Below are 13,983 nucleotides of genomic sequence, written 5' to 3'. Positions count from 1 at the left end.
GGGGTACAACTTCTATGACAGAAAAGGCTATGATGATGAAAGGATCAAAAATCTTCTTTACATATTGGGATTATATTAAGTCTTTTACCCAAACCTTATGTAATAACAATATCAAGTATAAGCATACTTGGTTCTTGAAGATTTGTTCTAAAGTATTTGAAGAACCAATTCCTAACTGGTTTATACAATGGTGGTCATATCATGGCCCTATAATTCAAATTCTAGCAGAAGAATATTTACAACTCTATAAAAAATGGATCAAGGTATCACCATTTTTAATGGAATTATATCATTCAGATATGTTTGTAACCTTGAAAAAATTGATCAGATGTATTTCTTTATAGGATTCTCCATCCCGTGGATACATAAATGGAGTGTTGAATTTGGATACACAAAAGAACAAATACCTGGACTCTATAGGGTATTTTATAACAATTTCTAGGAAAAACTGATAAGAAAAGACCCGTTCATTAAATTACCACATGGTCAAGATCTGATAGAATCCATTAAAAAAAAGATCCATGAATACTCTACTACTCCCCAAAAGAAAGTTATTGAAGATAAAAATCTCAGTTACATTTCTAAACGAATTTTTGTTCATAAAGAAGATAAAATAAAAATGATTGATCAATATTTGGAAGAAGTTTGCAAAAATTTAATGAAAACAGTTGAACAACACTCAGATGCTTCCATGAAAAGCATTACAAGTGAAGAAACGGCCGAAGATATTCCAGATTCCCAGCCACTTACCTTAGAAAATATTCTAAATAAAGAAGAAATTGAAAAAACGGAAGAATTGCTTCGCCAGCTCAAAAAAGGAAAAGACAAGATATGACCCAAAGACTATCTCTACTATGTTTGTTGGATCTTTTTATAACAGTAAAAACACTATGCATAGGGACCCGGATGTGGGACCCATAAGTATTGTGTGCAGATGCTTTCTTTTTCTATATATAGGTACCTCATCTGTTAGGGAGGTACAAGTTAGAAATTTTCATTTCTTTTTCTCTCTCTAAGCCTGGTGCTCCTCCTTCTCTCTTCTTTCTCTTGTATCTTATCTGAAGGTTTAAATTAAAGAAGGTAAATAGCCGCAGTTACTCACTATTTCGGCTTTGCATCCGGCCAAATTTAAGGTACTTATTTTCTCTTTTCTGACGTACTTTTAATACTTCTTCTTCCCTTTCAGCCGTGACTATGTCCGGCTAAAAAGACTTCTCATACCTATGTTGAAGATCGAACTTCGTTTACAAGGTAACTATGAAGATCCAAACTCTAGCAAAATATGAAGGAATTTTTCTATAGTTTCTTGACTTGGTTCTGAAATGGTGGTACGTTGAGTTTAATATGGCTTATGTTGGCTTTGTCTTAGTGACTACGTATAGTAAGCTGTGTTTCTTTAGCCCATGAGAGATGAAGAAAAACAGGGCGACCTTTTACACAGTTAGAACTTCTAGACAAATGGGTTCAACATAAGTATATTAAATATCTGACAGGCCTCTTGTTTGGGTAAAAAGATTAATTCTTCCATACAGTCATTATGTTATTCAAAAATTCTTTTATATTTTGGTTGGTGCTTTGTTTCGGTATTCTGACTATGGCTTAATCCGATATTTAAAAGCTAGTCTGGCAGGAGCCTTGGTTTACCCCTCCTGACAAGATCCTGCTTTTATGGTACTAAGGAATTGAGTTTTTGAATTTTACAATTTAGAGCAATATGACCAAATTGACCAAAATTATAACACTTGATTTTTGCAAAATCTCTCTTAGACCTATTTTTCGTAAATCTAGTAGATTTACGATGGGTTTTTCTGGCTTCACGCTCTTCTTTGGATCTATGTCTGGATTTTCTCTTTATTCTATACGGCTTATCTAGGTCATTAGTTCTAACAACAACATATTTATGGCTCTTTTTCTTAGAAGTAGAAACAGGATTTTCCATACCAAATTGTCCACAAAATCACCTAATTGGGTTTTTTCTTTAAGCCTATCCAGCTTAATTTGTCTAGATAATTTCAATTCATTGCATAGATTAAGACTTTCTTGGGTACAAGCTACAATAAGCTGACCATAAGTAAAATCTGTCCAAGGGATTGCTCTGTATTGTCCCTAATAAGTACAACCAACAAAACAAGTTGTTAAAGCAAAGTGTACTTATTAAGGGAAGAGTGAAATCATTTTGGTCATAACTCAAATATTTATTAATTTATTTATTAAATGTATACAAACATATTAATTGTGAAGCAAAATAATTTTCTTCATTTTCTTAATACATCCAATGTAGACTACTTTTTCTTCTTCTAGGACAAATATACTTGTAACGCGATCTTTTGGAATCGAGGTCAGGTTCTATCGCAACAGGTTACTAATATGTTACAACAGATATTGGAATAGAGTTTAGATTCTATTGCAACAGGTTATTAATCTGTTGCAATAGATATTTACCCTGTTGCAACAGACAACACGTCTGTTGGAATCGAGTTCAAGTTCGGTTGCAACAGGTTTCTAATCTGTTGCAACAGATTTTTATCATGTTGTACCAGATAACTAATCTGTTGCAATAGATGGGTCATATATTGCAATAGATAACCCATCTGTTCGATTCATGTTACGACACTATAGAACCATAAACATGAATCCAACATATGAGTCTTTCTTTGAAACAGATCTGTTTAAACAGATGACTCTTATGTTGCATTCATGTTTGCGTGCTATCTATTGTTGAAAAAAATAGCACAATAGCAGTTACCCAGATGATAAATTCAACTAAAAATCATAATTTTACTTACCAAAGTATCCTATGAAGTAATGCCAAAGTGGAAAGTGATGTACGAAATAAAATTTGACTTAAGAAATTAGTCAAATAGCAACAGTAGCGGTAACAACAACGATAATGGTCAATAAGAAGAAGATGAAGATGATAATAAAGTAGAAGATGGTGATAATGAAGTAGAATATGATGAATAAAGCAGCGCAACAATGAACAACAAAAATTGCTAAGAGAGAGAAAACGACGATGGATGAGAATAGAGAGAAAGACGCCTTTTTTTCCTCTATTTTCTGTTATATTAGGTAAATATTTGGATCAAAGTATAAATTTAAAAACTTCTGAGCTATTCTCAAACTTATCAAACTTTCATAATCCATAATAAAGTAATTGTCACCTCCACTCAATAATTAAGACTTGTGTCACCTATACCTCATTTTAAAACTCTTTGTCTCCTACAGCTCAAAGCCCCAAGAAACATGATTTTTTATTGATAAACAATGTGGGTACAAATTTGTTCCTTCCTTGATTCTTCTCTCATAATTTTCTCCGTAATTTGAGAACCGTCAGTAGCGTATTTCTCGTACGTAGGCATATTAGAATTTGATATAAATTTTTCCATAATTTGAGGGTCGTTAGTAGCGTATTTCTCGAACGTAGGAATATTCGGATTTTTAAAAAAAAATTGATCTCCGTGTCCGTAATTCGAGGACTGTTAGTAGCATATTTCTCGAACTAAAAAATATTTGGATTTTTTCTAAAAAAATTTATCTCCATGAAAGAGAGGGCTTATAGATCTTCTTGATATATTTGATTATCAAGAAGATAGAGTTTTGATTTCTTTATATGGTTGATCTCTTTATGTCCCATAAATTTATTGGAACTTTTGGAGATGCATCCTTAAAGGGATATTTGTCCCCTTTATATAGGTATAATTCAGGGTTTAGGTAAAGTAGTCTTCAAGAACTCTAACAGATTTTGGTTTCTTCTTGTAGAGTCCTACAAATTTTAGATGTCTACACCTTCGTTATATTTTTAGATTGTCAATGTTCTTGTCGTCATACTTTTGGGTCATATATATCCCTGAACTTCAAAATGATACAAATACTCGTTATTATATGTTTAGCTTGTCAATGCCTTTACCATAACACTTTTGTGTTATATTAAATTACTTGGAGACACGCGTAACATTTATCACATTGCATATACCCCCTCCCCCCCCCCCCCCCCCCCCCCCCCCCCTTTTTTTTAATTCTATGTATTTAAGAACTTTCCCTTAAATACCAAGAGCTAAATTTGGAATCAAATCACAGAATACAAATTTTTCTTGCACAGCTGATGACGAAGTGTGACGCCTTATCAGGAGTCTGACGACTTATCAAACATTATCGTCAGCTCCTCCTCCAAGTTTGATGATTTCTACCTTAGGCTGTCGGCAACTCCTAATGGCTTATCAGGACTTTAACGACATATTAGACAATGTCGTCACTTCTTCACTTCAAATCTCATGTACTGCCTTAGGCTGACGGCATTCTCAACGGCTTATTAGAATTGTGACAACTTATCAGAGATGTCGTCACACTTCTTCTCCAACTTCCTCACACTCTCTACAACTGACGATGACTCTGAAAACTTATCACAAATTTGATGACTTATCAGACAAGTCGTCAACTACACTTTCATGGACACTTGTTCCAAATTCACCTCTTTTGCTCTTATTGTCTTTGGTTTTCTTGTATCTTGACTTTCCTGCATTATCAAAGAGAAGGCAATCAAAAACGACAAAAGTTGCTTAAGAATTTACAATTATTTCTAGTTAAAGGCCTCAAATGTGTTAGCATTAGCTCACACATCAACACTCTCAACTTAAAACAATTGCTTGTCCTCAAGCAACTTAAACATAACTAAGAGGATACAAAGCACATTCGGTAGTCAATCATCCATTTTAGCTCAAAACATATTTACCATCTCCAAGGTCAATCATCTCAAACTCAACTGTGTATATTACTGAAAAGTAATAATGCAAATGATAACGCTCAACTTAGACGTCAATTTAGTGCAAGGCATTCATCGTCAATATATTTACCCAACTTTAGAGTCGGGGTCGAATCCACGAGGAACAATGTGAGTGGTGATTAAACTAATTTAAAACTATAGCTATAAGTTAAATTCAAACAAATGATTCGAAAAGATAAAATGAGGGTTTTTAATGATCAAACAAATATTATTAACACTTCAATTCGCCTTAGAACTCAAAGCTTAAACTGCAATATTTCAAATCAATGATATAGAGAAACTAGAGTTGTGATCACTATTATTAGTAATCCTCCATGGAATAATAGTTGTAGTACTGGATTCTCATGACTTGTGGGAAACACCAAATTATCAGTTTCGAAAGTCCATCTAAGTGTTTCTCAATCTACTTAGATGTTGAACTCCCTAATTCTCTCGAACTTAGAAAATCATTCTATTCATACTGATTTTATCTCAAGTTGATCAATCTTGTTACAACATTAATCATTAGATGGGAGCTTAACCTTCCCAAATCCTTGTTGATAATTCGCTACCTTTAGTTTATGTCTCAGTTCAAGCAAATCAACACAAGGCGAGATCTATTGTTTGCAACCAACAGAAAATAATTAATACAAAAGAATTATCAAGATGTTCCCACAATCACTCAAACTATAACCAACTACTAAATCCATGAGGGAATAATTATAGATCCCACAACCCTAGTTGTGGGTTTTAGTTCCACATGAGAAAGAAAGAGATAACAACAATTGTAATCATCATTCAAAGTAATTAAACTTACAAAAGATGAAGTCTGAAGTTGATTCTCTTCTAAGTTCAAGAGAAAATTCCCATAACCAAATCAAAGAGTTGAAAATTGAATTCCAAGTTTTGAGAGCCAAAAAGAAAAGTAAACTCCCTTTCCCCTAAGTTCCAGCCGTTTCGCCCCTTTTTATTAGAAAACCCTAACATATGCTTTAAATACTTCATCCTAATTATGGAAACAAAATCACATCACAGATCACAGTATTTTCTCAAACAGACGACGACGTGTATGACAGCTTATCAGGAGTCTGATGCCTTATTAAGAATGTCGTCAGCTCCTCTACACATTTGAACAAGTTCTGTCTTCAGCTGAAAATAAAGCCTGACGTCTTATCAAATATGTGACGACTTATCAGAATTGTCATCGCTTCTTTACTTCAAGTTCTCAAGCACTGCCTAAGCTTGACGATGAGCCGGACGATTTATCACTACTCTAACGACCTATCACAGGTTGTCGTCTTTCTTCCAGCTGAATCTCATACACTGCCAAAGGCTGACGATGACTTTGATGACTTATCAGGGCTTTAACAACATATCAGACAATGTGGTCACTTCTTCACTTCAAATCTCATGTAATGCCTTAGGCTGGCGACATTCTCAACGGCTTATTAGAATTGTGACCACTTATCAGAGATGTCGCCACACTTCTGCTCCAACTTCCTCACACTGTTTACAGCTAACGATGACTCTGATAACTTAGCACAAATTTGATGACTTATCAAACAAGTCATCAACTACACTTTCATGGCCACTTGTTCTAAATTCACTTCTTTTTCTCTTATTGTCTTTAGTTTTCTTGCATCATGACTTTCCTGCATTATCAAAGAGAAAACAATCAAAAATGACAAAAGTTGCTTAAAACTTTGCAATTATTCTCAGCTAAAAGCCTCAAATGTGTTAGCATCTGCTCACACATCAGCAACACAAAGGAATCAAGCTATGAAATCAACTTAGCAACAACAACTATGCATGTACCAATATTACACTACCAAACAAGTTAGCAACTAGAAATATAACCAGTGTGCCCTTACAACAAAGAAGTCCCATCTCACTCATATAAGAAATAACATATGTAATTGTGGGGACAATCAATAGACACTCACTCTAAAAAATATATTCCAGTCAATGTATGCCAAATACCATAAGCTTGCCCTTATTTTCATTACCAAGGTTTTCAGATAGGTAAGCTAGGATCACTAAAGGTATTTTTCTTTGGCTTATAACGTAGGCTAAGGGCTGGTATGGTACTCGATGATATTTAAAGTGACTAAGCCTCCTTGGCACTACACTAACTTTTGGGGTCTCACTTATTTACCTTTACCTAATTCTCTCCTTTCTTGATCACACATACTCTGGATGGGTGCGGTTTTTTTGACAATCATTTCTTTTTTTTCATAACTTTTCTTTTCTTATTCTTTTTCCACCGCACCAAGCTTTTTATTCTTTTCTTTTATTCTAACTCTCTTCATACTTATTTTACATCACAAACCCCTATGGTAGCCACCCTCAACTTAGGCTATTTGCCTAAGTCAAAGTGCACATTATCCAAGAAAGACCAGGGCCAACACAGGTTCATTGTGATACAAATGGGAAGGTGATAGGTATCATAAAAGAATAGGCATTTAGGCTAAAAAATAGGATCAATGGATATCATTCATATAGGAAAGGTAATTTAGGCTAGAAGTGGACTAATCTCGAAATGGCCTATGATTCTTTCCTAACCCTTGTCCTACAACCAAGGCAAGGCTAATCGGGCAAGTTCTGAATTTAACATACAAAGGAAACTAAGTAATATCTCACACGCACATGGCACACAGGTACATCACAAGCTACTACCTATTCGGTTCATGCAATTATTTAGCAATGGTTATCATGTCACTAGTACTAATTCCATTACAAGATGAATAGTGGTCACACATAAATACATATCACACAGTTATAAAAAAGACCATTAGAGAGGTGTTCAAAAATCAATAAAAATATGTTAACTGCCTAAGGTGCCTGTATTTCTCCTAGTCAACTACAACATTTTACAACAAATCACCCTACACCCTCAACTTAAGATCATGTGTTGTTCTCAATGTACATGTAAAGAGAAAATGAACTAAGGGTTAGGGTATACCTGAAGTAGCTCAAGCACGGGAATCATGGGTCTCTGACCCTATAGCGGTGTCTTCCACTGGAATACTCATATCAGTAGCTCGTTGTTGGGATGACACAGCCTCTGGAGGGAGTCCACTAGCTGATTCCCCTATAACCCTAGCTCGTAGCTCTTTCTCTCTTCTCCCTACTTCTGCCTTGGATGCTCTCATCGCCCTTTTCATTTCTATTTTTTCCATCTTCCTTCTTGCCATCTTTTCTACTTTTCTTTCATCCTCACTGTTAGCTCTTTTCCTTTTACCCTTGTCTTTCGTATCACTCTTTTCTTTCCTCTACTCCACTGGTTCCCCATTAAGGTCAAAGGAACTTCATCCTCAGACTCATCAGCAACTGGATCTATAGACACCATAAGTTGGTGCTGCTACAATACTCCAACATCATCTTTTACCTTGTCCAGTGTTGCTCTAAATAGTGCAAGATCTGGGACCAACATTTCTCTTAATCATGCATTGAAATAATTCTCCAACTCATCAATCTGACGAGCCAAAGTCTGGAAGAGTTCAAGTGCTACCTTAATTCTCTTATCCGTAGCAGAGGCAAATTACTTGGCAAAAATTTGCAAATGTGCCTCGTACCACTTTGCTTGTTTTGCCACTCTCCTGAAATTAAGTTGGTTGAAGGCAAATTATGTTGTAAAACAGCAGCTAAAAGGTTTGTTTCATTCTTAAGCACTAAATCTGCTCTTGCAGAGGATGTTGGTTGTACAGCTTCAGAATCTTGCACCTCCATATTAGGTGCGGAGTCAGTGCCAATGACAGCTGGTTGCACTTTAGCAACCCTTACCGATTCTACGTCAACCCCTATTCCCTTGCCTAGCATAAGCCTAGGCTAATTTTCATCGTACCTGATGGGGTTGTGGGTCTTCCTGGCTAGAATATCTTGGTCTATGCCTGCAACCCCAGGCACATTAGCCGTCTCACACAACTTTGTAATCATATATGGGAATGGATATGCAGTGTTGGGACTTGATACCCGAATCTTTATCTCTTCAGCAATGATTTCCCCAAAGTTTAAGTGAAGCTTAGCCACGAGGCTCGCGACTAACACTATTCTATCATCACCAAGAATATTATCTCCAGCCGTGGGCATCAACCAGGTGCGTATTATACCCCACTAGAACCTTGCCTCTTGAGTCAGGGAGGCCTTGAATATTATTTCATTCGGGTTGGTCAACCATTCTGGTTCTCCTTCAGCAATGAGGTTGGATAACCAAGGACGTTGTTTGTCACTATCCTTTAACCGAGAGTAGAATGTTGGTGAAGTGGCCTGAGGAGTGAAGTCAGGACCATGAAGGAATCTGTTGATGTTTCTTTTTGAGAGATCTACCAGTACACTCCTGACCAGAACTTTCTCCAACAAGGGTTGATCTGCTACTTTTTCCCCTTACTTACACATCTTCTCCAAGGTAGCCTGGTAGTTCGCATAGAACTCTCGAACTAGTGCAGGGCAAAATGAATCACCTTCTTTTGTAATCCATGCCAAGTCGTAGTCTCGAAATGCCTACTCCATTGAAGTATATCTACTCAACCCAGTAGAAATGATTCTCGTTTCTTTAAAAATTGGCCTTTTAACAGATTTTCTTTTGAGTTCTGAGAAGCCCATCATAGAAAATCTTCTTTGCCCCAAGAATTTGCCATCTAGCGCTTTATCGAACACCAAGGTTCTTACATTTGATTAGATTTCCCCGAATCGAAGAATCTTCATCAACCTGTTGTTCAGAAGAAGGGGACCCAGATGATGGTTCCTCAAAATTGGGTTGCTCAAAATATGGTTTGTCTGAATCAGGTTGCTCCGAATCATGTTGTTCAGAAGTTCTCTGCTCCGAAGATGTATGTTTGGATGTTGATGGTTCCTTAGATTCACTTTCTTCACTCACTTCCTCAGCTTGTGGGGGTGGTGAAGGTATTTTTGGACTCTTTTTCTTTCTTCGCCTTAGGAGCTGTGGCTCTTCATCTTCATAATCAGACTCATCAAAGAGTCTTCGAGGCATACTCCCTTTAGTCACCTTCTTTGATAGGTTGGATCTTTTTCCCTTGGGTGCCATTATAAAATCTGTAGCAGAAGAAAACAATTATTCAGTACCCAAGATCACATAATACAAGAAGTTCAGTCATTGAAGTTCCACATCCCTCGAAAGTGGTTTATTAGTGCTTCAGATTAAAGTTGTGACGACATGGTCTGATAAGTTGTCACATTTGTGATTACTTATCAGACATGTCGTCAGCCTTAAATAGAACCAACACAATTTTATCAACTGGTGATGACATGATCTGATAAGCTGTCACATTTATGATAACTTATCAGACATGTCGTCAACCTCAATCAGAATCGATCAACTTTTTCAAACTTGTGACGACATGTTTGATAAGTTGTCATGATTGTGATAACTTATCAGGCATGTCGTAAGCTTAGAATATGATCTTTAGCTCATTTTTAACATAATCATCCTTCCCAATTCTTCTCACAAAACATGGAATTACATTCTTGAATTATGATTTTAACTTTTTGTGCTCGATGCATAACTGTAAACCCTAGTTTCAATTTCTTACCCCAATGGCAAGCTAAACTTGACTCAATCTCTTTGAAAACCAAGGTGTACATCAGCCTCACTACTACCTAATGAGAAGAAGAGAGTAACTTAGAGCATACATGTTAGGCGACTTAGCTTCTTAAGTAGGGTCGCAGATGAAAAGATGAAGGAGAAAGAGCACTTTGTGTTTGAACTTAACTTCAATCGAGCAAAAAGAAAAGGAAAATTTCTTGTCTTACTAAGAACTAATTCAAAAAGGCAAGAGAATAAACTAAAAATGGAAATAAATAAACTAAAGAAAAGAAAAAGAAAAGCGGGAAGGTGAAAAGATTTGCTTTTGGGCCGGGTCAGATTCCTTTAACTGGGCCCAGAATTTCTTGATAGCTTATTTTGGGTTTTCTGACGACACTTATGACGTCTTATCACAAGTGTGATAGCCCGTCACAAATGTCATCAGCCTTAACAGAACATACCTTAGATCTAATTTCTCTGACAACAAATCTGACGGCTTATCACAATTGTGATAGCTTGTCACATATGTCGTCATGATCACTTAAATTACTACATCAACTATACCTCGACCCCTACATACCTTATTAGTTCATCATACTTACCATCTAAATAAATAAAAACAGCTTGTGATAAACATAAAAATTTTAGGTTGGCTCCCAATAGTGCCTGATTTAGTGTCGCGGCACGACTCGGTCGTCTTGACTACTCATAATTCGTCAAGACACCTTATTGATACCTATTTCCCATCCTCATAGAACATATCCACAATTAAGAAAACACTCATCTCCTTTTGCTGTGTCATGGATGGGTGCATTTCAAATTTTGCTTCTTTTTCATTGAGCCTAAACTTGAGCTCATTCAGCTCTATGTCAACTATCACTCTCCCAGTTGCTAAGAATGGTCTACCTAAAGTAATGGGCACTTCAAAGTCCACATCACAGTCAAGGACTACAAAGTTGACAGAAAATATAAAGTCGGCAACCTTTACCAATACATCATGTAATATTTTCACTGGCTGCTTCACAGACCTGTCCGCCATTACCAACCGCATATTTGTGGGGGTAGGATCCCCCAAACCCAACTTCTTATAAACAGCCAGTGGCATCAAGTTAATAATTGCTCCGAGATCGCATAAGGATTTCGCAAAATCAAGCGACCCGATAGTACAAGGGATGGTGAATGCTCCGGGATCGGGCTTCTTTTGCACTAAGGATATTGTAGAAATGGCACTATAGTGGTAGAGATTTTCCACCGGTTTATAGCTCACCGCTCTTTTCTTCGTCACAAGGTCCTTTATAAACTTAGTGTATCCTGGCATTTTCTCAAGTGCCTCCACCAAGGGCACATTCACGGTCAGCTGCTTCAGCATTGCCATGAATTTTCTAAATTTTGTATCATCAGCTTTCTTCTCCAATCGTTGAGGAAAGGGTGGTGGTGGTTTTGGGATAGTGGGAACCACAGCCTCTTACTCCTTCACTTTTCCTTTTTCCAAAGCATCAGCAGGACTATCCATCTTCTCAGACTCCACTGGACAACTTTCTTCACGTTCATCATCAACTTCAATCATATCTTCAACTCCACCTTTTCCCACAGAAGGGCCAGGTAATATCTTACCACTCCTAGTGGTAATCACCATGCATGAGCCATCATTTTGTAGATTTTGAACCATATCACCTGGTAAGGTACTGTTTTTCCTTTGATTCAGTGTTGTGGAGGGTTGGCTCATTTACTGCTACAACTGTTTGATAGAAGTTGAGTGTGAGTTCACAAACTGACTCATGGAAGATAGGTCACTCTTCATAGTAGTCACACCGGCATTAGTTGCCTCAACTCCTTTCAACAATTTAGCCATCATGTCCTCCATGGACATCTTTTCAGAACTTGTTGCAGCAGCTTCACGATTTCCAGGAGGGACATATAGCCCGCTCCTATCATTATTTCTCCTCCAATTCCCTTGCTTCGTATCTTTATAACCAGGCTTGTCATAATAATTTCGACTTTGATTCCCTTAGCTATTGCCTCAGAAACCCCCTGATTATTTACATAGTTCGCCTCTTCTTCTGAGTCATAATCAACTCTACCTTGAGATCCCACAACCTTCACTTTCTCAGTCTTGCCTGATAGTAAATACTTGGTTAGTAAATCCATCTGCGTCTTCAAATGATCCATGTCTTGATCACGCTCCTCGTCTTCCCTATGTTGTTCCGCAGTCATACCAACAGACACAGCGGGGCTTGCTACCACAGTGGGTATTAGTTATCCCGGGATAACCATTTTCAAACCAAACGACCCCTAAAACAAATAAATTGAAACATAAAACAAAACACAAATTGAAAATTCAAGAAAAAAAAATACAATACTCTTATATAAAATTCCAACGAGTAAATAATTGAAAAGAAAGGAAAAACACATAAGTCATCTCATTCAATAATGAAATACTACTTTAATTCAAACACTAGAATAAAAATGCAATAATGCGCTGAATGAAGAAAAAAATACGAGTAATTATATTGAATCATAAGAAATAAAGGTTGGAAAATAAGAAGAAAAGAGATGAAAGATAAATAATGTAAAATGAAAAAAATAAAAATAAAAAAGTAATTAAAATAATAGAAATAAAAAATAAAAGAACAGAAAAAGAAATTAAAATTAAAAAAAGAAATAAAGTGTAACTTTGTAATTACATCACGTAATTGCACCTAATTCTCTATTCCTAATTGAGAATTGGACTATGTAATTACATCTAATTTCACTTTCCTTGTGGTTCTCCAAACTTATCCTTAACAATTTCTTAGTTTTACCTTATAATGGAAATAAGTGCATAGTTCAGTGACAATATTGTCCTAAAAGAAATAAAAGTTACTTTAGTGAGATGTTTACACAAGTTCAATGACATTTTGAGGAATTAACTCGAAGGGAATGGGGTAGCTTCATCGAGGGATGTGATGCAATGGATGATGTTGTTTTTTTCTTAATCAGAGGTCTTAAGTTCAAGTGTTGAGTATAAAAAAATCTCTGGTAGTGAGTGTTTCCCCCAAATGAGACCTACGCGACATGAATTCGACCTAGTTGGGCTCTATTACAGGTGTCAAATATTGAATGAGAAACTAAAAAGAAAAAATATGGGGAGCAAAGATGCAAGAGATCGAGAGTTATGGGGTGGGGGAAGGGGGAGAAGAAAATTAACACGAAATACAGTTATAACAATTATTCGTTATAATAAAATCTCACTATAACGACATGATTTTCGTCGAAACCTATTTTCATATTATATTTTACTTTTTTTAATAACAACATTCTACCTATAATAGTAGAGACATTCACTATAGCGCCACACTCTTGTAAAATTACTCTTTTACAATAAACATACTCAAATACCGCATAATTATATCTTGTAAGAAATATATTAAGTATAAAAATAAAATAATTAGGATAATCATCAATAATATCATACGTATAGTAAATTTTAAATATGTCTATATAAAAATATATATATATTTAAATAATATCCATTAATTATCATCATTATTTCATAAGAAGAGGTTGCAAAATGCTTAACTTTTTCACATTCATATTTAAAAAAAAATAAATTAAATAGATGACATATAAATCATAAAATAAATTTATCAATTTTTTGCATGGTGAAAATAAACTTAGTTTGATTCAATAAATACTTATATAG

General features: G+C 35.8%; 1 protein-coding gene across 1 annotated transcript; it reads right to left on the bottom strand.

Moving 5' to 3' along the window:
• Positions 1-11,037: 11,037 nt before the first annotated feature.
• LOC107872124 lies at positions 11,038-11,676 on the bottom strand. The gene has a single exon (XM_016718914.1). The coding sequence runs from the start codon at positions 11,674-11,676 to the stop codon at positions 11,038-11,040; it is 639 nt and encodes a 212-aa protein (XP_016574400.1).
• Positions 11,677-13,983: the final 2,307 nt, after the last annotated feature.

The sequence above is a fragment of the Capsicum annuum genome, chromosome 5 (assembly GCF_002878395.1).
Source record: "Capsicum annuum cultivar UCD-10X-F1 chromosome 5, UCD10Xv1.1, whole genome shotgun sequence".
Taxonomy (NCBI): domain Eukaryota; kingdom Viridiplantae; phylum Streptophyta; class Magnoliopsida; order Solanales; family Solanaceae; genus Capsicum; species Capsicum annuum.
Note: the sequence above shows the minus strand (reverse complement) of the source record. Positions and strands in the feature narration are given on the sequence as shown.